Genomic DNA, 24,632 nt, shown 5'->3' with positions numbered 1-24,632 from the left:
TGAAGCATTATACTACAGCCCTTGGCGTAAAAGAGCTGACATTCACTACCTTTAGCACTTCGTTTCACAGCCCTTTGATGTATTGACGTACCTCTCACCACCCAATTGGACTTTTGCATTCTATTTCCTTCCTCTGGCTGATTTCAATTAGAAAGTTTATTTCTCACACTCCGAAATCTGTGACTGTTCATTCCTGATTCTGTTTGGATTCATGCATCTGGTTCTGCCTTAAAGCAGTCAGGTTTTAACCTTTACAACTGCAACCTCCTTTATTTTCCAGGCCTTGCAATGTAATGATTTGGAGATGTAAGTAACTTATTGCTAGGAACATAGAATAGTACAGAAGAGAAAAAGCCCTTCATCCTGCCATGTCTGCACTGATGATCATGATTTGGAGTTGCTGATGTTGGACTGGGATGTACAAAGTTTAAAACTCACTACAGGTTTAATTGGAAGCACTAGCTTTTGGGGTGCTGCTCCTTCATCAGCTGGTTGTTCGAGTATCTGTATAAATATTTAAACGTTGCGATTGTATCTGCTTCTACCACCTCCCCAGAGCTCTTCCAGGCATCTGCTCCCTCTGAGGTTTCTTTTTAAAAAAAACAGCCAAGCAACTTGTCTCAACTTTACTCTTCTCATTTGAAATCTGTGCTCCCTAGTATTTGATATTTCCGCCCTCTCCATGCCTCTAATAATTATATAAAATTCTGTCAGGTGGTCTGCCAGCCTCTTTCACTAGAGAGAAAACAATTTGTTTTGGTCCAGTTTCTTGATTATAGTTAACAGACTTAATCCAGGCAACATCTTGGTAAATCCCATTGTGGCATCCAGGACTACTCCAAATGTGGCCGAGGTTCCAGCACGGATTCTTGCAGAACACAACTGGTCACAGACCCCCAGTCAGGAAAACACCTATCTACAACTATCCTCAGATGTAAGACCAAACCAATTTTGCATCCAACTTTCCACTTAGCAACCCACCATCTCACTGTGGAACCCATGTGACTTAATATTCTGAACCAGTCTGCCATGAGGGACCTTGTCAATGCTTTAGTAAAGTCCATGTAGACAACATCTACTACCCTACCCTCATCAATCATCTTTGTCACTTCCTCAAAAAAAATTTGTGAGACAAGCCCTCCCCCTTATCAAAGCCATGCTGACTATTCTTATCCCTTTTTTTTTTTCTTTTTCAGCTTTACATTTTTATCCTTTTTTGTCTGTAAACTATTCAATATTGTGCTGGATTGTGTGACTCCTGAGACTTTTCATTGTAATTTACTGTATTATTCACTGCAAAACACAAACTGCTATCGATAAATCACTAATTGATTCATTCTTAATCAGTATTCTTTACCAAATGCGAGTAAATTCTGAGCTGAAGAATCTTCTCCAATAATTTCCCTATTGCTGATCTAAGGCTGATTGGCTATAACTTCCTCTTGACTTAATGAAAATAGATTCTTCAGGCCAAATACATTGAACATCCAGGAAGCCATCAACAATATCCTAAATCCTATTTTTTTAAGCATGTTGTGGATTATTTGATTACTATGTTAATAGATCATTGGGGGAAAATATCCTGGATTCAAAGCTACAACTTAGCCATGCTGTTCGGTTTTTGTTTCCAAGTTCTTTGTGTACTAATTTACGTTTAGCCCCAGCAATCTTTGCAGACTTGCTTGGAAACCGAGAACAAACATGATCTCTACCATTCTTCAGTGGTGGAGTGAATTAAGTGGAACTGATTGACCTGTTCTTTTTCTAGCTGGTCAAAAGGCTGAGTTCTGTGGCGAAGAATTTGCCTTCTACCTCCCCAAAACCTATTCACCATCTACAAGGCCTCAGTCATAAGTTTGGCGGAATATTTTCCACTTTCGTGGATGGTTGCAACTTCTGAAACAGTCAAGAAGCTTGACACCATCCAGAACAAAGTAGCCACCTGATTTGTGCAACATTTACTTGGATAGTGACAATACTGTTTGCTATTTACAATATCCTCTGACAAAACTCACCATGTCTTCTCCAATAGCACTTTGCAAACTCTAACCTGTGCCACCAAGAGAGACAATGCAACAGAGGCATGGGAACACTTACAAATTCTCGTAAACCACACCTGGCTGACTTTGAACTATATCTCTCTTTTTTTTTTTCACTGTCACTGCATTAAAGTACCACAATTATATTACGACCAGCAGTGTGTCTGTACCAGTATCCCCAGGTCTGCAGTATCTAACACCATCCTCGGGCAATTAGGGGTGAACTGTAAATGCTGACTTTGCCCCCTCCAAGAAATGAAAGTTCAGACGTAAAATTGTATGTCGGAAATGAAAAATGGGTGATACGTGTTTCATAACAGTGGTGAAATAGCTAAGAGTGATGTTCTCTGGGTGTCATAGTGGACTCTCCATTGCTCATGTCTATTGAATAAAGAACAAAAATGAAATCTTGTTGTGAGCAGCGCTGAACTGTACATTACAAGTTATTAAAAGTCACAAACAAGTTCAATGCTGCGGTCTTCAGACAATGCTTAGAGATTGCATCTACATGTTGTAATAGAGGTTTGGACTGTTTAGTTAAAGGATGTACTTGCCTTTTGAATGGGTGCAATAAAGTTTCACTTCATTAATTGATGGGGAGAATTGGTTCTGCAAGAGGACACATTGAGTAGCATGGGCCTGTGTTCTTCAGAACTTTAAAGAATGGAGTATAATCTAATGAAAGCATATAGAATTCTTGTGTGAACTTCACGTGATAGATGTTTCCCAGACTACGAAGTCTATACCCAGGAGTTGTTATCTCAAGATGAAGGCTCAGCCATTTTGGATCTACTCTACTGAGCCACCTCCATCATCACAACATAAAATAGAAACAGGAATCCGTTGTTTATGCCCGCTAAGTCTCTTTGGTCATTCATTTGACAATATGGCTTATTTGTCACCTAATCTCATTTTGCCATGTAATTCCTTTAATACCTTTTGGACGCACAAGGATGTATTCTAACTTCGTTTTAAAGTGAATAACTTAACCTAGCACAATCTATTATTTGTGGAGAGTTCCAAATTCTCCCACCCCTCTGTGTAAAAACGTTTCAAAATTTCAGCCTACAAGAGCCCAGTTGCCTCAACCTGGGCTCTGTGACCAGAAAAAAAGCTTTCTCCCCTATTTAGTTCCCCTAAATATCTTAAAACTTTGCAATGACATCACCATCAGGGGCAGGACCAGCACAGTTAATGATAAGGCTTGGGGCGTGCTGTCCAGTAGAGAGGTGTTTGGGTGTATAGTTCCTTGAAAGTTGCAACACTAGACAGGGTGGTGAAGATGACATTTGGCACAATTGCCTTCATTGCTCAGATCATTGACTGAAGGAGTGGAGATGTCATGTTTTGGTTGTACAGGACGTTGATTTGGCCACTTTTGGAGTATAGTGCAGAGTTCTGGTCACCCCTGTTACACAAAGTGTGCTATTAAATTACCATCTAAACTCTGGGAATGCAGTCCCATTTGTGAAGTCTTGGTTCACCATGTTTCAGGCTACCCTGTCATCCCATGGATTGTGACTCTTCTAAACAATTCAGGCAGGATCTTTCCCATCTGAATGTATGCTGTCTGCTATTAACTGATGCTTGAGTTTACTCCTGCTAAGCCGAATAAATCTGTTTTTGCTGTTATTTCTGTCATTTTTTTGAATGAGTATAATAGTATTTTATACTTCAGGTACTTCCCTGTTATCCATGGACGCAATAGAGTCATCGAATCATACAGCACAGAATCAGACCCTTTTTTGTCCAACTCCTTCATGCCACCAAACTAAAGTTTATCTGTGTTTGGTCTATATCCTTCTATATCTTTTTCTTATCCACATTCCTGTACAAACGTCTTTTAAATGTTTGCAACAGTACCTACATCTTATTACTCCCTCTGGCAGTTCATTTCATATGTGCTCCACCCTCTGGAAAAAGTTTCCCCTCCCGTCCAGTTGAAATCTTTCCCCTCTCACTTTAAAACTCTGCCCTTAGTTTTGAATTCCCCTACCTCAGGGAAAAGACCTGAGCAATTCACCTGATCAATGCCCCTGATGATTTTATAAACCTCTGTAAGGTCACCTCTCAACCTCCTATGCTACAGGGAAAGAAGTCCGAGGCTATCCAGCCTCTACGTCTAACGCAAACCTTCCACTCCCAGTCACATCTTTGTAAATCTTTTCTACGTGCTCTCCAATTTAATCATGTGCTTTCTATAGCAAGGCGAGTGGAACTCTGCACTGTATTCCAAAAGTGGCCTAACCAATGACCTGTTCAACTGAAACTTGACATCTCAATTCCTTTACTCAGTGGTCTGAGCAATGAAGGCAATCATGCTAAATGTCATCTTCACCACCCTGTCTACTTGTGTCGCAACTTTCAAGGAACTATGCACCTCAACCCCTCTCTGCTGGACAACGTTCCCCAACCCCTGTCACTAACTGTGTAGGTTCTGCCCCGATGGTCTTAACAAATGCAACACTTTGCATTTATCCAAATTTAAACTCTATTTGCCACCCCTCAGCCCATTGGCCCAAACGATCAAGATCCCTTTGTACTCTTAGATCAGGGACACAACACTCTTACTTCTTTACTATCTACAATACCACTAATTTTGGTGTCATCCGCAAATGTACTGACCACGCTTCCTATATTTTCATCGAAATTCTTTATATAAACAACAAACATGGTTACAACACTGATCTGTAACACCTCAGTCACTTGCCCTGCCTTATTTTCGAAAAGGAGGTGGAGGTTTTCTTCTTTAGTAGGTACATTTACACATTGATAAAGTTTTTTTTTTGTAAACAGTAACATTCCTCCCCATCCAAGCCTGTAACACTATCGCAGTTCCAGTCTACGTTTGAAATGTTAAAATTCCCTACTCTTATTCTTAGATATACCTGAGACCTCCTTACATATTTCTGCTTAGTTTCCTGCTGACAATTGTGAGGACCTATGTTAGAATTGCAATAAACTCCTTACCCTTCTTACTTCTAATTTCTACCCATGTAGCTTCAATCTCTCATGAATATCACCTCCAAGTACTGCAGTGATGTTTTCTCTAATCGACAGTGGCATTTCCCTTTCTTGCCTCCCTCACCAATTATCCTTCCAATAGCAACAATACCCTGGAACATTGAGCTGCCAGTCCTGTCCCTCCCTCAGTCATGTTTCCTGATGCTGATCATATCCCAGTCTCCTGTTTCCATCTGTGCCCTGAGTTCACCCATCTTTCTTGTCAGGCCTCTTGCATTGAAATATATACAGTTTAATTCGTCAGTCTTAACTCATTCTTCCCCATGCTCTTGCCTGCCTTGTCTATTTAATTTGCTCCCTTTAACTTCCAAACCATCCTCAACTTTCTCCCTTTTCTCACAACTGCTTAAAGTTCCAACTCCTCCCAGACTAACTTAAAACCTCCTGAGCAGTGCGAGCAAATCTCCTCACCAGGATATTGGTTTCCCCCTTCAGTTCAGCTGCAACCAATCCCTCTTGTACAGGTCACTTCTGTCCAGAAGAGATGCCAATGATCCAAAAATTTTAAATCCCTGCCCCTTCCACCATCTTCATTTATTAATTTGCCCTATCCTCCTGTTCATAGACTCAGTAGTATGTGGCACTGGACATAATTCAGAGATTATGACCCATGAGGTTTTTGAACCTCATGCTTAACTTCTTATATCACTGCAGAACCTCATCCCTTGCCCTACCTATGTCATAGACACAAATGTGTACATACAGCTGCTCATACTCCCCTTTTTTGAACATTTTCTGCAACCGCTCTGAGCCACGTTTGATCCTGGCATCAGGGAGACAACACTGTTATACCATTCATCTCAGGATACCATCTTTGGTGATTTAGATTCCTAACCATGGTTAGGAACCAGGTTGTGAACTCTGATCTTATGTATAGTGGTTATAGATGTACTTGGGATATCTTGTTTGAAGGGGGTGTATTGCTGCTACCTTTGTGATTATCTGCTCTTGTCTGATTTCTTTGCTCTTAAAAAAGAAGCCGATGTAAAGTAATTTGCTATTTTATAATTACCTATTGATCTCCTTTCTCTTTGCTCACTACTGGATTTGTACAGCAAATTTATTTTTCCTCTAGTTTTGTATTTGCTAACCTGTTGAGGGACATTTTTTAATTAGTTGGAACTGTTTAGTTTTGAGCTTGTACCATTTCTGCATGCTCAGCAATAGTTGATAAAAGGCAGTGTTCTCATCCCTTACTCAACTGTTGTCAATTAACTTCCCAAATTGATTTACTGGAGTTGATGCCTGAAATTTAGACCTATTGTAGTTAGGTCCTTCTCTTCAAGATTTCTGATTCCCAAATGACGGCAGATGTTTTGCTTCAATGGTTGTTGACCCCAGCCATACAACAACTGTTGTCTTATTTTGTATGTATTCTAAGTCATTGACAAACACTTGATTAAGATGCACATTTCCTGTTGTGGTTTCTTTGTTATGCTGGCTGAAGAAGTAATCATACACTCATCAATTAATTGTGGCTTAAATCCAGTGGGGTTCAAGTTTTAATATTTGCTTGGTTCATGTCTTCAAATTTTTGATTTTCTGTACAGGTCTAATGTCCTATTTACAACTGTTGATGTTTGCTTGGACATCCTTGTGAGGAAAAATGTCACCATTGTTTTTAGTCTGTATTTTCTGGGATCAAACATAGTACAGCTAAGTTTTCATTGTTTTGTTGTACCATGTCAGTTTTTCTTTGTATGACTGGGATGGTGCAATAATGTTTTTCCAGATGTGTAACTTCTCAATATTTTGGTTGGTTGATTCAGTAGGAGTGAGATCATTAAGCTCGATGAATTAAAACTGCTGCAATTTGTAAAAGCTTGCTTGCGCATCTCTGACCCAAGAGGTTCAGACAGAAAACTCTTTGCCAATGATCATGAAAGGTATTTTTGAGTGAAAAGATTCACAAGCTTTCAGATCATTCTTGTTTGTTTTCTGAAGACAGAATATTTTTAAATCTGTTTAATGCCTCCTCGGAAAAAGCTGAGATCCAGTACCTGCTGCATTTACAAGTTAGGAACTGTCTATATCTTTGGCATAATTACTTAGACACTGAATTGCATATGTTTACTGATTTTATATTGATGGTGCGGTTTTGTCTGTCTCATTCATCTAGATATTTCTTGCTTTTTTGTTTTTGAATTAATGTTTCAACTGTCACTGGCATTTGCGCCTCCACCCCCCAACATCCCCAGCCATTTCATTAAGAGTGGTAAGTCCTCATACTGCACTTTGGATAGGTGTTGCATTGCAGAAATATTACTTTATCTTGGGAAGATAGAACATCAACTTTTGTGAGGAACCCTGTTGATTTTTGAAGCAACGCTTCATCACCTATCGTCTCTTACCATTGAGCCAATGAAAGACAGGCTGAGTGAACCCAAAGCCTTCAGCTGAGAGAATTCAACAGTTTAGACAACACCTGTGGAGGATTATAAAATCATAGAGATGTACAGCATGGAAATAGACTCTTTGGTCCAACTCCTGTGTGCTGATCATATATCCTAAATAAATCTAGTCCTATTTGCCAGCATTTGGCCCATATCCCTCTAAACCCTTCCTGTTCAAACACCCATCCAGATGCCTTTTGAATGTTTTAATTGTACCCACCTCCATTTCCTCTGGCAGTTTGTTCCATGCACACACCACCCTCTGCGTGAAAATGTTGCCCCTTAGGTCTCTTTTATATCTTTGCCCTCTCACCTTAAACCTCTGCCCACTAGTTTTGGACTCCCCTACCTTGGGGGGAAAAGACCTTGACTATTCGCCCTATTCATAGTCTTGGTGACTTTATAAACCTCTTATAAGGTTACCCCTCAGCCTCCAATTGTGTAGAGAAAATAGCCCCAGTCTATTCAGCCTCTCCCTGTAGCTCAAACCCTCTAACCCTGGCAACATCCTTTAAATCTTTTCTGAATCCTTCAGTTTCACAACATTTTTTGTACAGCACTGAGTCCAGAATTGCATGCAGTATTCCAACAATGACCCAGTTAATGTTCTGTGCAGCCGCAACATGATCTTCCAACCCCTGCCCGCAGTGCATTGATGAACAAAGACCACCATAACAAACACCACTGTCTCCACCTTGGCAACTCTGCTTTCAAAGAACTATGAGCTTGCACTCCAAGGTCTCTTTTGTTGGCAACACTCCCCAGGATCTTCGCATTAAGTTTATAAATCCTGCCTTGATTTGCCCTATCAAAATGCAGCACCTCACATTCCCTCTGCCACTCCTTGGCCCATTTGTCCATCTGATCAAGATTCTATGTATTCTTGAGATAACCTTTTTTGGCTGTCCTTGACACCACCAATTTTACTGTCCATCTGCAAACTTAGTAACCATACCTCCTATATTCACATCCAAATCATTTATGTAAATAACAAAAAGCAGAGCACCCACCCTGATCGTTCCAGCACACTGCTGGTCACAGGCTTGCAGGCTGAAAAGCAACACTTCACTTCACCACCTATTGTCTCCTGCCATCGAGCCAATTTTGTTTTTGAATGGTTAGTTCTCCCTGGGTTCATATGCTCTAAATTTGCTAACCAGTCTACCATGTGGAATGCCTTCCAGAAGTCCATATAGACAATATATACTGCTCTGCCCTCATCAATCTCATAATGGGCGGCACGGTGGCACAGTGGTTAGCACTGCTGCCTCACAGCGCCTGAGACCTGGGTTCAATTCCCGACTCAGGCGACTGACTGTGTGGAGTTTGCACGTTCTCCCCGTGTCTGCGTGGGTTTCCTCCGGGTGCTCCGGTTTCCTCCCACAATCCAAAGATGTGCGGGTCAGGTGAATTGGCCATGCTAAATTGTCCGTAGTGTTAGGTAAGGGGTAAATGTAAGGGTATGGGTGGGTTGCGCTTCGGCGGGTCGGTGTGGACTTGTTGGGCCGAAGGGCCTGTTTCCACACTGTAAGTAATCTAATCTTCTTTGTCACTTCTTCAAAAAAAAACTTAATCAAGTTCTTGTGTGGGTAATCATGTCTCACTAAGCCATGTTGACTATCCCTAATCAGTCCTTGCCTTTCCAAATGCATGTAAATCCTGTCCCTCAGGATTCCCTCCAACAGCTTGCCCACCACTGATATCAGGCTCACCGGTCTATAGTTCCCTGGCTTGTACTTACCACCTTTCTTAAATAGTGGCACTACGTTAGCTAATCTCCAGTCTTCCAGCACCTCACCTCTGGCTACTCTTGATACAGATACCTTAGCAAGGGGTCCAGTATCACTTCCCTGACTTCCCATAAAGTTCTAGGGTACACCTGATCAGGGATTTATCTACCTTTATGCATTTTAACATGCCCATCACCTGCTTTTGTAATATGGACACTTGTCAAGATATCCCTATTTATTTTCCCAAGAGCTTCTAGCTTGCATATCCTTCACCCGAATTACCTGCTTCCTTGTGATTTTTAGCAACTATATTAATTTGCTCCATTGAACACAGAAAATGCTGGCAAAATTCAGCAAGTCTGGGCAGCATCAATGTTCTTCAGTTCTGAAAAAGTTATATCAGACTTGAAATGTTAACTCTTTCTCTCTCCGCAGATGCTGACAGATCTACTCAGTTTCTCCAGCATTTTCTATGTTTGTTTCAGATTTCCAGTGCCCACTAGTATTTAAGTGTTTTGTTTTTAATTGCATCTTTCTACTACTTTTGTTATTGCACTGACTGTGTCATTCCTTCCCATCCAAGAGGAACAGGTTAGAACTGTTTGGGAATAATTAGTTTCTTGTTCTTTGCCTATTTTAATCGCCTGCAGCTATCATTCTGACCTTCTAGTGCTGTAAAGTGCAGAAGTATAGCCATATCTTGTTGCAGTTAATTTTCAAGTGTCTTACTTGTCCTTTTTCACTGGGGCATATGAATTGTGTGGTAGAATGATGGAAGTCATCTCCTGAGGTTTCTATTTTAATATGGTCAACTCAAGTCAAATGTTTTTAAAAATTTATTCCTGGTAGGTAGGCACCTTTGCTTAGGCCAGTGTTTTATGTACCCATCCCTAATTGCCCACAGAACATTTTAGAGTGTGGCACATTTGTGTGTCTGGAGTCGAATGCAGACCAGACCAAACCAAATGAGGATGACTGATTTCCTTCGCGAAAAGATATAGTGACTCAGCTGGGATTTTAGAACAAGTCACAATGATTACATAGTGAGCAGAGCACACTGAGGTCACGGTTTCATTACAGCATGCCTTCGATGCTCATCAGCATGTTCATTTAAGGCCATCTCTGTACTTTCTGACTCTGGAAGACTCACCCTGAAACATTAGTCTAGCAATTGGGACTTTTAAAAATGGGTGCAAACAACCAGGTCCAATTGTGGGAGCTAAACTCTTGGGGGAAAAACAATCTTACCCAAAATTGGATTGGGTGATTTTTTTTTTCATTGGGTGTTTGCTTACTGTCATGTATGTAATGACAAATGAGGGTTCAGTTCCAGTTTTAGGAGTTACTCTGAGCTAAACAGCCATTGTGGCATCTGACATATTGAGGATGCTTAAAGTTGGAAACAAAGAGAAACTGCTGGAAAGACTCAGCAGGTCCAGCACTATCTGTGGAGAGAGAAACAGAATTCATGTTTCGAAACCAGTATGACTTTTCTTCAGAATGCTATTACAAGTGCTGGGTATCTCCAGCATTTCCTTTTTCTAAAATTATGTTAATTATACTTGGCTTTTCTGGACGTGACTTGCATTGGAGAATAAAACAAACATTTTTGAGAAATTCCTTTCCAACCTTGTATAAGAGAATTTCTCCAGTCTGCAGCATTTCTACTCGTCACACATCTTCTGCCTGAAGCTTTGTGTATAGTGTGTACTGAATTGTGTGTCTAAGTTTGAATAGGTTTGAATTTAGAGACCTATGATTCTAAATATTTGAAACTAACTCTGCAGCTCCTACAAGTAACACTGGGTGATCTAATAATTTTGTTTTGATTTTAATGATATACCTTTCAGATAAAAATTTGATGCAGGATTGCTGTTTCAAAAAGGTTGGAGCACACAAGAAGAGTTGTTACTTCACAATATTTTGGCCATAACAGAATCTCTCTCATTTTATTCCTGACTGTGAAAGACAATAGTTGAGTATTTGGGCAGTATAAGCATTCCTGTAACGTTCAGTGCTTTTGAGGAATCCTCTGAACTCATGGGATTTTTCTTTCTGGTGGCGGAGTTGATTGTTCCATTAAGTAAAAAATGAGGTCTGCAGATGCTGGAGATCACAGCTGCAAATGTGTTGCTGGTCAAAGCACAGCAGGTTAGGCAGCATCTCAGGAATAGAGAATTCGACGTTTCGAGCATAAGCCCTTCATCAGGAATAAGAGAGAGAGAGCCAAGCAGGCTGAGATAAAAGGTAGGGAGGAGGGACTAGGGGGAGGGGCGATGGAGGTGGGATAGGTGGAAGGAGGTCAAGGTGAGGGTGATAGGCCGGAGTGGGGTGGGGGCGGAGAGGTCAGGAAGAGGATTGCAGGTTAGGAGGGCGGTGCTGAGTTGAGGGAACCGACTGAGACAAGGTGGGGGGAGGGGAAATGAGGAAGCTGGAGAAATCTGAATTCATACCTTGTGGTTGGAGGGTTCCCAGGCGGAAGATGAGGCGCTCCTCCTCCAGCCGTCGTGTAGTTGTGTTCTGCCGGTGGAGGAGTCCAAGGACCTGCATGTCCTCGGTGGAGTGGGAGGGGGAGTTAAAGTGTTGAGCCACGGGGTGATTGGGTTGGTTGGTTCGGGCGGCCCAGAGGTGAACGTATTATCCGCCGCCATTTCCGCCACCTCCAAACGGACCCCACCACCAAGGATATATTTCCCTCCCCTCCCCTATCAGCGTTCCGCAAGGACCACTCCCTTCGTGACTCCCTTGTCAGATCCACACCCCCCACCAACCCAACCTCCACCCCCGGCACCTTCCCCTGCAACCGCAGGAAATGTAAAACTTGCGCCCACACCTCCACACTCACTTCCCTCCAAGGCCCCAAGGGATCCTTCCATATCCGCCACAAGTTCACCTGTACCTCCACACACATCATCTATTGCATCCGCTGCACCCGATGTGGCCTCCTCTATATTGGTGAGACAGGCCGCTTACTTGCGGAACGCTTCAGAGAACACCTCTGGGCCGCCCGAACCAACCAACCCAATCACCCCGTGGCTCAACACTTTAACTCCCCCTCCCACTCCACCGAGGACATGCAGGTCCTTGGACTCCTCCACCGGCAGAACACAACTACACGACGGCTGGAGGAGGAGCGCCTCATCTTCCGCCTGGGAACCCTCCAACCACAAGGTATGAATTCAGATTTCTCCAGCTTCCTCATTTCCCCTCCCCCCACCTGGTCTCAGTCGGTTCCCTCAACTCAGCACCGCCCTCCTAACCTGCAATCCTCTTCCTGACCTCTCCGCCCCCACCCCACTCCGGCCTATCACCCTCACCTTGACCTCCTTCCACCTATCCCACCTCCATCGCCCCTCCCCCTAGTCCCTCCTCCCTACCTTTTATCTCAGCCTGCTTGGCTCTCTCTCTCTTATTCCTGATGAAGGGCTTATGCTCGAAACGTCGAATTCTCTATTCCTGAGATGCTGCCTAACCTGCTGTGCTTTGACCAGCAACACATTTGATTGTTCCATTTCAAAGATAAGTTTGACTTTGACTTTATTATAATTGTGTTTGGATTTTGTTTTCAAACTATTTGTAGGCTTTTCAGTTTTTTTGAATGTTTATGTTTATGACAAAACTGGCTTGCTAAAATTCCACAAGCTCACGAGGCAAAGAAATTGCTCCTTTTTTCATTGCTAAATAACTGTATCTGACCCGGCATCCTAAAACTGTGACCTCCTGGTTCTGGGCTCCCTGCCTTTGCCTTTGTAATGGCAGGGATTTTTTCATTTGTTAATGGGGACTTGTGTGTCACTGTCTAGGGTGCATTTATTATCCATCCCTAGTTGCCCTTGAGAACGTTGTGGAGAACTTCCTTCCAGAGCTGCCATCTATGAGGTGTACATACATGTGCTGTGAGGGAACGAAATACAGAATCCATAGAGTTGTACAGTATACAATCGGATATTTTGGTCCAACTCGACCATGCTGACTAGATATTCGATATAAATCTCGTCCCATTTGCCAGCGTTTGGTCCATCTATTCCTCTCAACCCTTCATTTTCATATGTCCATCTGGATGCTTTTTAAATGTTGTAATTGTACTAGCCTCTCTACTTCCTCTCGCAGCTCACTCCATCCATGCACCACTCTCTGCATGAAAATGTTGCCCCTTAAGTCCCTTTTATATCTTTTCCCTTCTCACCAGAAACCTATGCCCTACCTTCAATGATTTTATATAAAAAATCTATAAGGTAACCCTTCAGCCTTCAACGCTCCAGGGAAAACAGACCCAGCCTATTCAGTCTGTTCCGATTTAGCTCAAACCATCCTACTTGGCAACATGCTTGTAAATCTTTTCTGCATCTTTTTCAAGTTCCACAACACCTTTCCGACAGCAGGGAGACCCAAACACAGTATGCCAAAAGCGGCTGAACCCATGTGCTGGTTAGAGACAAAAATCTGCATATGCGAGAGTCCAAGGTGGACAAGCAGGAGACTGGAAGAACACAGCAAGCCAGGCAGCAGGAGGTGCAGAAATCAACGTTTAGGATGTAACCCTTCTAGACGGCGAGGGGTGGATGTAAAGAGGTGCAGATAAAGGAAGTAGGGTTGGGGCGGAGGAGTGGGATGGTGAAGTAGAAATGTTATATAGGCTGAACACCAGCTCTCCGACACCATGTCCTACCTCCCATTGTGGCCCATCAGACCAAAATCAGTCACACTGTCCGTGATCTTCCCTCCACTGCCTCCAACCATCTTGTTTCCCAGCCTCTCACTACCTGGTTCTATCTGTTCCCCAAGATACACAAGCCCAACTACCCCGGCTGAAACATTATTTCCACATGCTTCTGCCCCACTGAACTTATCTTGTCTTATCTCGACTCCATCCGCTTCCCCTTTGGTTCAGACACTTCCCATCTACACCCATGACGCTAGCCACATCCTCTATCTCTTTAGTAATTTTTAGTTTTCCCACTCCCAGACTTTATCTTCACTGTGCATGTGCAGTCTTTATACGCCTCTGTACCCCACCAGGATGGCTTTCAGGCCCTCGGCTTCTTCCTCTACAACAGACCCACCAAGTCCCTCTCCATCAATACCCTCCTCCACCTCACCAAACTAGTCCTCCTCCTTGCTAACTTTTCCATTAACTCTTCCCATTCCCTTCAAATCCAGGGGGTCGCCATGGACACTTGGATGGGTGTTAGCCAACAGAGGCAGGCGTAGCTAGTTTGAACAGTCTCTCTTCAGTACCTACACAGCACTGTGCCCCAACTCTTCTGCCATACATAGATGACTGCATAGGTGCAGCGTCCTGCACCCAGGCTGAACTGGAGCAGTTCATTGACTTGGCCCACATCATCCACCCTGCCCTCAATTCACTTGGTCCATCTTGGACTCCTCCCTCCCCTCTCCATTTCCATTTCTGGTGACATCTTTCAATATAAACTCACAGACTGCTATAACTATATCTGGACTACACATCATCCCATCCAGTATTCTGCAAGAACTCCATCCCGTTCTCCCAGTTTCTCCACCACTGGTGCATCTGCTCAGATGAGAAGACATTCCACTCCCAATCATCCCAGATGTCCACCTATTTTGGACAACGTTTTTTTCCCCCTCGGTCATCCAGACAGCCCTCCAGCCCACCATCTCCATTCCCCGTTCCACTGCTCTCAAACAGTTTCCCCCCCCCACACTAAGTGCAATGAAGACAGGGTCCCCCTTAGCCCTCACCTGCCACCCCATCAGTGTCCGCATCCAGTGTATCATCCTTGAACACTACTGCCAACTTCAACTTAACCCCTTCACCAAAAACTTCTCACCCTGCCACTCCTCTGCCTTCTGCAAGGATCATTCTCTTCACCAACCTTTGGTTCACGCCACTCTGCCCACCTGGAAAGAAGGGTTTTTTTTTTGTTGCTTTGGACAGAATACAGAAAACCTTTGCACTTTTGTCAACACCAAAAAATCCGAGAGAGAGTATTTTTGGGCGGTCACTGCTTACTTGTGTGATGTAAGTTTTTTAGTTTCGGTGGAGTTATACCAGAATCTCTAAGAACTGTTATGACACGACAGTAAACCCTTCTGCTAATTAAACCAAACACTCAGAAAAGCTCACCTTGCCTCACTGTTTAAGTATGAGTGACCGAGAACTCCCAAATTCCACTGTTCAAAGAAAAATAATATCAATTTATTCTTTAACTCTAAAAGTGAACATTAAACTACAACTATTCGCAACTCTAAGCCTCCTTTTTTCTTAACTGCTTGTTATCTGCCTCCAACTCCAATATCTGTTCCAATAAAAACTTGTTTTAAAATTACATTAGCTTAATTTCAAAACCACACTGTGGCTGTCATTGTCTGTGTCTGTCTTCTTTCGGCTGAAGATTTCCCTGTGTGATCTTCTGTCTTTTCTTGCAAAGCTCTTTCAGATGAAAAGGTAACTTTTGATAGTGTGTTTTGAATGGCAGTCTGTCTCTAGATGGCAGTTAGTCTCTGCCGAACTTTCAAAATATCTGATTCTTTATACCGAAACATCTGACCATCTCACTAGTTCGAGGTTGGCAAAAACAATAAATTAGTATCCTAGGGCATAATTTAGACTGATTACTGAAATTTGAATTGTTGTCAAAATGGCAACCAAAATTCAAGGTATGTTTCACAGCCAAATATTACACATTTTCAACTTTCCAGTAGACTCTGAGACTGCTAGCTAGTCATATGACAGCTGCTTGTAAGCTCTCAGTGCAAAACAGCAATTCACTATCTCTTAAAGGTACAGTACACACCTTCAACTTCATAACAGTACAAATAACCACGAAAATTGTTCCTTATGTCTGTGGAGCTACACAAAAAGAGCATATTAAGGCCTTATTCCTAGAAGGAGAGAAATGAAAAGGAGGGATATTCTGTTAACCTTGTGCTGTACATTATATAGACTACATTTAGAAGTCCGAGTGCAGTTCTGGGATCACCATGATTTCAGAAATGATATGAAGGCATGAGAGAGGGTATAGAGCAGATTTACAAGAATGATAGCTATGACATAAAAGGGTAAACATCAAGAAAAGTCCAAGCTGATGGGTGAATTAATTGAGTTTGTTAAAGTTATGAAGTGTTTTGATAGCGTAGATACAGAGAAATTTTTTTTGAGGAAAGGAGCACAATGGAGACCCCGATAAGATTGTCACAAATACTTGACAGGGAAGGTCGAAGAAAATGGCACTTGCTATCATACCAATATTAATTTAAGAGGAAACTAGATACACCATAAGAAGAAGGGAAAGATTATAATTTAAAAATATGTACTTAGGAACTGGAGTAAGCAATTTGGCAAATTGAGTGTGTTTGTTGATTTAAGTGAGATCGTGTCTGACTTGTGGCCAAATTTCACATTCCTGCCTTTGGTTAATATCCCTTGCTTCACAAAAAACTATGTAAGTCAGATCCAACTTGGAGCTCATGAAGAAGATTTGTTTTTAACATGCCTCTTGAATCCAGGTATTAAGCAAGCACAATCTCATTCTATTAGTAAAAGTTTTGTGCATCTCATATTTTAGACTTAAGTGGATGAAACCACCATGTGTTTGTGTAGATATTTTGCTGTTACAGTAATGTATAGAGAGAGGTTGTGTGTCACGAAATTGCTGAATTTTAGCAAGACGTACGTGTGTGAATTAATTGGGCTGGAGATATTGAGGCTGGTGTTCCCTATCATTAGGTCCCTGTGTATGAAATGATTTATGATCCCAACATGAAACACAACCTTGAACAGAGGGAACAATGGAAACCATGGAGTCTCGTCACAGCTTTGTAAATGTAACAAGGGTTTTTTTTTTAAAAAAGCAAAACAAGTTGCTTTCATTCAAATTATGCTTTTCTTCAGGGAAGGATTTTGTAATTTGACTGAAGCATGACCACTTTTTATATTGAAGTGAAATAGCACACATTAAAATTTGTGAACATCTGTAGTTTGGTAATTTAACAGGAATAATTGATGTTAGTTCTGGTATGTATTGAAGCATTGAGTAACAACTTAGAATCCACTTTAGTTTTAGGCATGAATAAGAAATCCTTCTTCCTATGGACAAAGGAAATTAGAGGGGTGATCTCAGAGATATAGGGATGTGCAGCATGGAAACAATCCCTTCAGTCCATGCTGACCAGTTATTGTACATAAATAGAGCTTCATTTGCCAGCATTCGATCCATATCCCTCGAAACCCTTCCAACTTTAAGTACATTTAAGTCGTCATTGGACAAGCATATGGACGTACATGGAATGGTGTAGGTTAGATGGGCTTCAGATTGGTATGACAGGTCGGCATAGCATCGATGGCCGAAAGGCCTGTAATGCGCTGTAATGTCTTGTGTTCTGTGTACTCACATACCCACCCAGGTGCCTTTTTAAAGTTGTAATCGTACCAGCTTCTATCACTTCCTCTAGCAGCTCATTTCCATACCACCACCACCCTCTGCATGAAAAGTTGCCCCTTAGGTCCCTTTTTAAATCTTTCCCCCTCCTCCCCCTGAACCTGTGCCTCTGGTTTTGGACTGTGGTTTGTATGTGGAATGAACTGCCAGAGTAAATGGTAGGTGTGGGTACAGTTGCAAGATTTAAAAGGCATTTGGATGGGTATAAGAACAGGAAATGTTTTTAGTCGGATATGGGCCAAAGACTACCTCAGTTTGGGAAACTTGTTTGGCGTGAATGAGTTGGGCCAAAGGCTCTGCTTCTGTGCTGTATTACTCGATGACTTGATCAGCTGTATTCAATATTGCATCTAGAATGAGGTCAAACTCTTGTAATAACTTTCCTGTAAAAAATGAGGTCTGCAGATGCTGGAGATCACAGCTGCAAATGTGTTGCTGGTCAAAGCACAGCAGGTTAGGCAGCATCTCAGGAATAGAGAATTCGACGTTTCGAGCATAAGCCCTTCATCAGGAATAAGAGAGAGAGCCAAGCAGGCTGAGATAAAAGGTAGGGAGGAGGGACTAGGGGGAGGGGCGATGGAGGTGGGATAGGTGGAAGGAGGTCAAGGTGAGGGTGATAGGCCGGAGTGGGGTGGGGGCGGAGAGGTCAGGAAGAGGATTGCAGGTTAGGAGGGCGGTGCTGAGTTGAGGGAACCGACTGAGACCGCCCTCCTAACCTGCAATCCTCTTCCTGACCTCTCCGCCCCCACCCCACTCCGGCCTATCACCCTCACCTTGACCTCCTTCCACCTATCCCACCTCCATCGCCCCTCCCCCTAGTCCCTCCTCCCTACCTTTTATCTCAGCCTGCTTGGCTCGCTCTCTCTTATTCCTGATGAAGGGCTTATGCTCGAAACGTCGAATTCTCTATTCCTGAGATGCTGCCTAACCTGCGGTGCTTTGACCAGCAACACATTTGCAGCTAATAACTTTCCTGTCCAAGCATGTGATCCTTAACTTGTAATCTGCCCGAAATAACAGTACCTTTTCCAAAAGGTAGGCCAAGGTCCTTTTGTATTACTTTATTTGCATTTTTATATTGAATGTTAAAATTAATTGGGGAGATTTAACCTATTTGAATTTATTGTTGGGTGTGATTGTTCATCCCTGAGCTTTTGAAACAAGGCTAGCAAAGCTCAGGGAAAAAAAAATGAAAGGTATGCTAAAATATTCATCTGATACCTCCTAATTGTGCCTCCAGAAATAATGTGTGCATTGGATCATTTAGATCCCTATTAACAGCAATGGTAGTGCTACAGCAAATAGGAACATGAGAATTTTTATATTCATTTCTCTATTCCACTCTGGTCTCGCAAGGCCGTTATTCTCCAGTTCAGTATTAATTCACTATGCTGAGAGATTAGTTTAATCATGCACAAACTCGCTTTATTCTAAAGCTGATTTAAATGCACAGTATAGGTTTGGTATATTTTGTTTTGCAAACTGTTGAACATAGCTGTTGTTAGCAATTGTTTTTATTCTTACTTTGAAATTAGAGTGAAGATGATGGATATGCATCGAGAAACAAAGTGGAGCAGCGGCCTGGAGAGTTTAAGTATGTCATATGAACTAACTGCTCGCTCTCTTTCTGCCTGTGAAAGCTACTGTGTGTATATATTAATTTCTCTGTGTATAAGTAAAATTCAATGTTGGATGATTTTATTTTTAAGGAGATTTTTCTGGTGCTGACTTGAGTGCAGCAAAATCTGGAAAATGTACATTCACATTATGTTTGTATTTGATTTTGTTATTTATTGTTGCACCAAATGGTTAAAGTTCAAAACTCAAGATTAACGAATAACGGAACACAATTCTGTGAAAGTTAAAATGTATTGTCGTCCCATTTTCCCCCATTCAGTTGAAACAAAATGCTCAGAGACACAGTGTAGTTTTACCTCCTTCATCTTTATTCCGGGCCCTGGAGAGAGAGAGAGAGAGAGAGAGAGAAAGATTACTCATGTGCACAGGTACATGGGTTACTGGTCTTCTCTGGAACAGCAATTTCTCAATGAACTATGTAATCATTTTACAGGGAGGAGCATCCAGATGAGGCAACATACATATTGATTGGGTGACAGTTCGAATCAGCGAGTGTCAGTAGTAAACATTAAACCATCTGCTGTTACACAGTGAATAACTTCATATAATGCTTTTCACTTTGTTAAACTGACCTCACATACTGAATGCTACCTCATTGTGTTAAATGGCTTTCCATAATGACTGCTTTTCCACTTTGTTAACTCATTACCCTTGCCTCTAGCACCCCATTGTTAACTGCAAGTTCTTATCTGATCTGAGTCATGCTCAGCCGAACCTCTTACTTAACAAAACTCAGAACTTAACTCCTTTCCTGCCTGTTTATAACCGATACACATTCCCAGTATGGCAGATTAAACCTTCAAATCCAGATCCTTCATTCGCTATTTATACCTACCAAGTTCAAAGATTATTCAGATGGAATTCCTACATGATGATTTGGTAGCTTTGGTAAATTTTAGAACCGTTCTAATGAGTTAACTTTTTAAGCTTTTTTTTAAAATTGCATGTTGTTATTTTGGGTTTGATTGTGCAAATGTCATAATAAGGCAAACTATTCCAGTGTGTGGTGATAGGTGTGAGGAGGTGTGAATTGGCATACCTCTCTTCAACTTTCTCAGTTGGCCACAATAAGCAGTTAAAATTCTTATCTAGTTAGATCTTTCGACAATAAAAATCTTTCGTAATTAGGTCTTGAGGAAAATGAGCCAGTTCAAATAATTTCTTGAATAAAAATAATGTGTGACAAATCTATTAAAATTCTTTTAGGAGGTTGTGAGCCATTTCAACAAAGGAGAGTCAGTCAATATGATCTATTTAGATTTCTAGAAGGCCTTTGACAAGTTTCTGCACAAGAGGCTGCTAAATAAGATGAGAGTCCTTGGTGTTGGGGCAGGGTTATGGCATGGGTAGAGGATTGGCTGACTGGCAGAAGGCAGATAGTGGGGATGACGAGATCTTTTTCAGGATGGCAGCCAGTGACGAGTGGAGTTTCACAGGGTCAGTGTTGGGACTGCAGCTATTTATGTTATACATTTAATGATCGAGAAGAATGAACTGAGGGTATTATTGCTAAGTTTTTAGATAACACGGATAGGTGGTACTGAGGAAGTGGAGAGGCTGCAAAAAGACTTGGACAGGCTAGGAGAAGAGGCAAAGAAATGGCAGATGGAATATAATGTGGGATACAATGTGGGATGCGCTTTGATAGGAAGAATAGAGCCCTATTTTCTAAATGGGGAAAAGCTTCAGAAATTTGAAGCGCATAGGGACTTGGAAGGCCTATTTGAGGATTCTCTTAAGGCTAATATGCAGGTTCACTCAGCAGTTAGAAAGGCCAGTGCCATGTTAGCCTTTGAAAAGGTGTAGAATGTAAGTCCACAATTGTACTGCTGCAGCTGTATAAGGTTTTGGTCAGACCATATTTGGAATATTATGAGCAGCTTTGGACCCCATATCTCAAGTAGAATAGCTTTGGATTAGGGAGTCCAGTGGAGGTTAACAAAAGTAATTCTGGGCACGAATGGCTTGTCACAAGAGCAGTTGAGGACTCTGGGTCTGTGCTTGGAGTTCAGAAGGATGTGTGGAATCTGTTTGAAATCTAGAGAATACTGGATTGAGTGCAAGATGAAGCCTCCACTAATAGCAGAGACACAGTGAAGGGATTAACCTTTCAAATTTAGATTAAGCCAGAGGGTGGGAAATCTGTGGAACTCTGTCACAAATGCTGTTTCATCAGAGTTTAACCCAACATTTGTTTCTTCCCTTCCAAAAATGAGGTAGTGTGCTTTGGTAAAGAATCAGGATTTTCATTTGTTACAGTCATTCATGACGGACTTCTTTGTTCTGCCATTGGTTTTTAAATTTTATTCTGACTTCTACTCCAGCTGGGAATTGGCACTGAGTGGAATGATGACAAAAAAGGAACGGTGATGTTGTTCCAAGCCTGGATACTCCAAGTTCCCCTCCAATTTGCACTCCATCCTGTCTTTTATTTTTGTCTTTCAAGGTTGAAGTGGTTGTGTGTTTTGGAAGGTGTTATCTAAGCATCGTTAGCAAATTTCTGGAGTGTGTACCATAGATATGCATACTGCTGCTACTGAGCTTAAATGGTCGATGTTTGTGGGTGTGGTGACAATCAAGCGGCTGCTTTGTCCTGCATGGTGTCAAGCTTCTTGAGTATTGTTGGAGCTGCACTCATCCAGGCAAGTGAGGAGTATTCCATCACACTCCTGATGTGTGCCTTGCGGATGGTGGACAGGCTTTGAGGAGTCAGGATGTCATGTTGCAGCTTTATAAGAGTTTGATTAAGCCACACTTAAGTGCATTCAGTTTTGGTCATCATGTTACCGAAAGGATGTGCATGCTTTGGAGAGGGTGCAGAAGGAATTTACCAGGATGCTGCCTGGATTAGAGGGTATGAGTAATAAGGAGAGGCTAGAAAAAATCAGGTTGTTTTCTCTTAAGCACTGGAGGCTGAGAGGGGACTTAATAGCAGTTTATAAAATTATGAGCTGCATACATGGGGTTGATAGTCAGAAACACTTTTTTTCCCCAAGAGTTAAAATGTCAAGTACTAGGGGGTATGCATTTCAGATTAGAGGAGCAAGTTTTATTTTAGTGTGGTAGGAATCTGGAATGCACTGCCAGAGGTGGGGGTGAAGGTAGACACAATAGGATATTTAAGGAACCTTTAGATAAACACATCAATATGCAAGAAATGAAGGGATTTGGACCAACGGCAGGCAGAAGGGATTGTCATGTTTGGCACAATGTCATGTGCCAAAGGGCCCATTCCTGATCTGTACAGTTTCATAAAGAAAAACAAAGAAAATTACAGCACAGGAACAGTCCCTTCGGCCCTCCAAGCCTGTGCCAATCCAGATCCTCTATCTAAACCTGTCGCCTAATTTGGAAGGATCTGTATCCCTTTGCTGTTTGCCCATTCATGTACCTGTCGAGATACATCTTAAATTATACTATCGTGTCCACCTCTACCATCTACGCTTGCAACACATTCCAGGTATGAAGTATTTTCCACGCATATCTCCCTTAAACTTTTCTCCTCTCACCTTGAAATCTTTACTCCGAGTCATTGAGTCCCTCACTCTCTGAGGAAAAAGCTTCTTGCTGTCCACCCTGTCTATACCTTTCATGACTTTGTAGATCTCCATCAGGTCCCCCCCTCAACCTTCCTCTTTCTAATGAAAATAATCCAAATCAACTTAACCTCTCTTCATAGCTAGCACCCTTCATACCAGGTGAACCTGGTGACCCCCATTACATCCTATCCAAAGTATCCACATCCTTTTGGCAATGTAGCGAGCAGAATTGTATGCACAATTCCAAATGTGGCCTAACCAAAGTCCTAAAGAACTGCAATAGACTTGCCAACTCTTGTACTCAGTATCTTGTCCAAAGAAAGAAAAAGCATGTCATATGCCTTTTTGACCACTCTATCGACCTGTGTTGCCGTCTTCAGGGTTCAGTGGACCTGAATACCTGGATCTCTGTTATGTTCTGTATTATTTGCTGCAGTCTTCCTATCCTCTGACCTGCTGTTGTAGACCATGTGTTTATATGGCAAGTGCAGTTGAATTCCTGGTCAGTGGTAACTCCAAGAATGTTGGTAGTGGGGGATTCAGTGATAGTAACACCATCAAATATCTTGGGGCAATGATTAGATTGTCTCTTGTTTGAGTTGGTCATTTGCCTGGCATTTATGTGCTGCACATGTTACTTGTCATTTGTCTACCCAAGTCTGAATATTGTCTGAGGAGTAATGAATGATGCAATTCATTGGTTAACATTCCCACTTCTCACCTTATGATTTGAGAGAAAGTCATTCAATGAAGCAGCTGAAGATGGTTCAGCCTAGGACACTAATTCTGCTCCTCTGTCTAAGGATCTTATGGTCTATTGTTGCTAAACACCCCTGACATACATGTGTATTGCACAAACGCACACATGAACGTGACCGCAGTTAAAAGGGGATAGTGTCCCATACATCTGGAAGATAACAGAATGTACAGTTTAAAGTCCTAACAGTGTCGTTAGGATCTTAACTTGAGACCACAATTGATTAGTGGTGTTTTAGCATAGCAACAGTGGTCAGTATTGCAGATATCTTTAAGTTCCAAACGCTCACGTTTCCAACTCATGCTGTCTTTGGGTGCTTCGTCCTTTCTGAGAGGTGTAGAACATGAACTCGTCCCAGTTAGACAATTACAAACTGTGCCTGCAGTATCAGCTTGTTTATATATTCTTTTCTGCTGATGTTATATTTCTTAAGTTTGTTGTAGGCGACTTCATCTCTTACAGGTAACAATTTGCATAAAGATTTCAATCGAAAGAGGAGATGGAGGTTTCTTCACGTGTGACTGAGCTGACTGGTTTCAGTAGCTTTTGATAAAATATTAGTTTTACTTCTGACTGTGCCTGTTTCTGTTCCATTGGTGTCATGAAATGGTCAACTTGAGGTCAGATAATCGCTACATTCATTTGAAGTCGTGTGTTTTGGTTTTAGAACCACTTTAGTCTACAAAAGTCCCCATTATTAGAATCAGTTAGTAGAATTTAAAACTCAAATTCCATATTTTATTACCTTTTGAGACGAAAAGGACAATTGAATGTTTGGTGACCACTGAAGGAGTCTTCAGATTAAGCAGAACTTCTGTTTCATACTTTGTTATGATTTAAAATAAAATTTCTAATGGTTAACAAACTTCACATTTTGTGCAATCGCGTTGATATGTTACCAGATAACCAAGTAAATAGATCTAGTTGATACAAGTCATTGAGTCACAGTCATACAGCATGGAAACAGACTCTTCGGTCCAACCAGTCCATGCTGAACCTAAACTAGTCCCACCTGCTTGATCCTCGCCCATATCCCTCCAAACCTTTCCCATTCATGTACTTAGCCAAATGTCTTTTAAGTATTGTTAA

At 41.8% G+C, this 24,632-nt stretch overlaps 1 protein-coding gene across 4 annotated transcripts in view; it reads left to right on the top strand.

The window, feature by feature from the left end:
* Positions 1 to 24,632, top strand: part of ctbp1 (C-terminal binding protein 1) — a 235,193-nt gene that overhangs the window by 42,442 nt on the left and 168,119 nt on the right. For 3 of the 4 annotated variants that reach the window (XM_060845001.1, XM_060845385.1, XM_060845233.1), the window contains one exon: positions 19,145 to 19,203. In XM_060845001.1, the coding sequence (XP_060700984.1) occupies positions 19,152 to 19,203 (52 nt within the window). In that variant the 5' untranslated portion in view covers positions 19,145 to 19,151. Of the gene's footprint in view, positions 1 to 19,144; positions 19,204 to 24,632 lie in introns of those variants that run through there. The other variant, XM_060845302.1, reaches the window with a different exon arrangement.

This window comes from Hemiscyllium ocellatum, chromosome 1 (genome assembly GCF_020745735.1).
Source record: "Hemiscyllium ocellatum isolate sHemOce1 chromosome 1, sHemOce1.pat.X.cur, whole genome shotgun sequence".
Taxonomy (NCBI): domain Eukaryota; kingdom Metazoa; phylum Chordata; class Chondrichthyes; order Orectolobiformes; family Hemiscylliidae; genus Hemiscyllium; species Hemiscyllium ocellatum.
The sequence above is the reverse complement of the archived record's forward strand: the minus strand, read 5'-3'. Positions and strand labels throughout refer to the sequence as shown.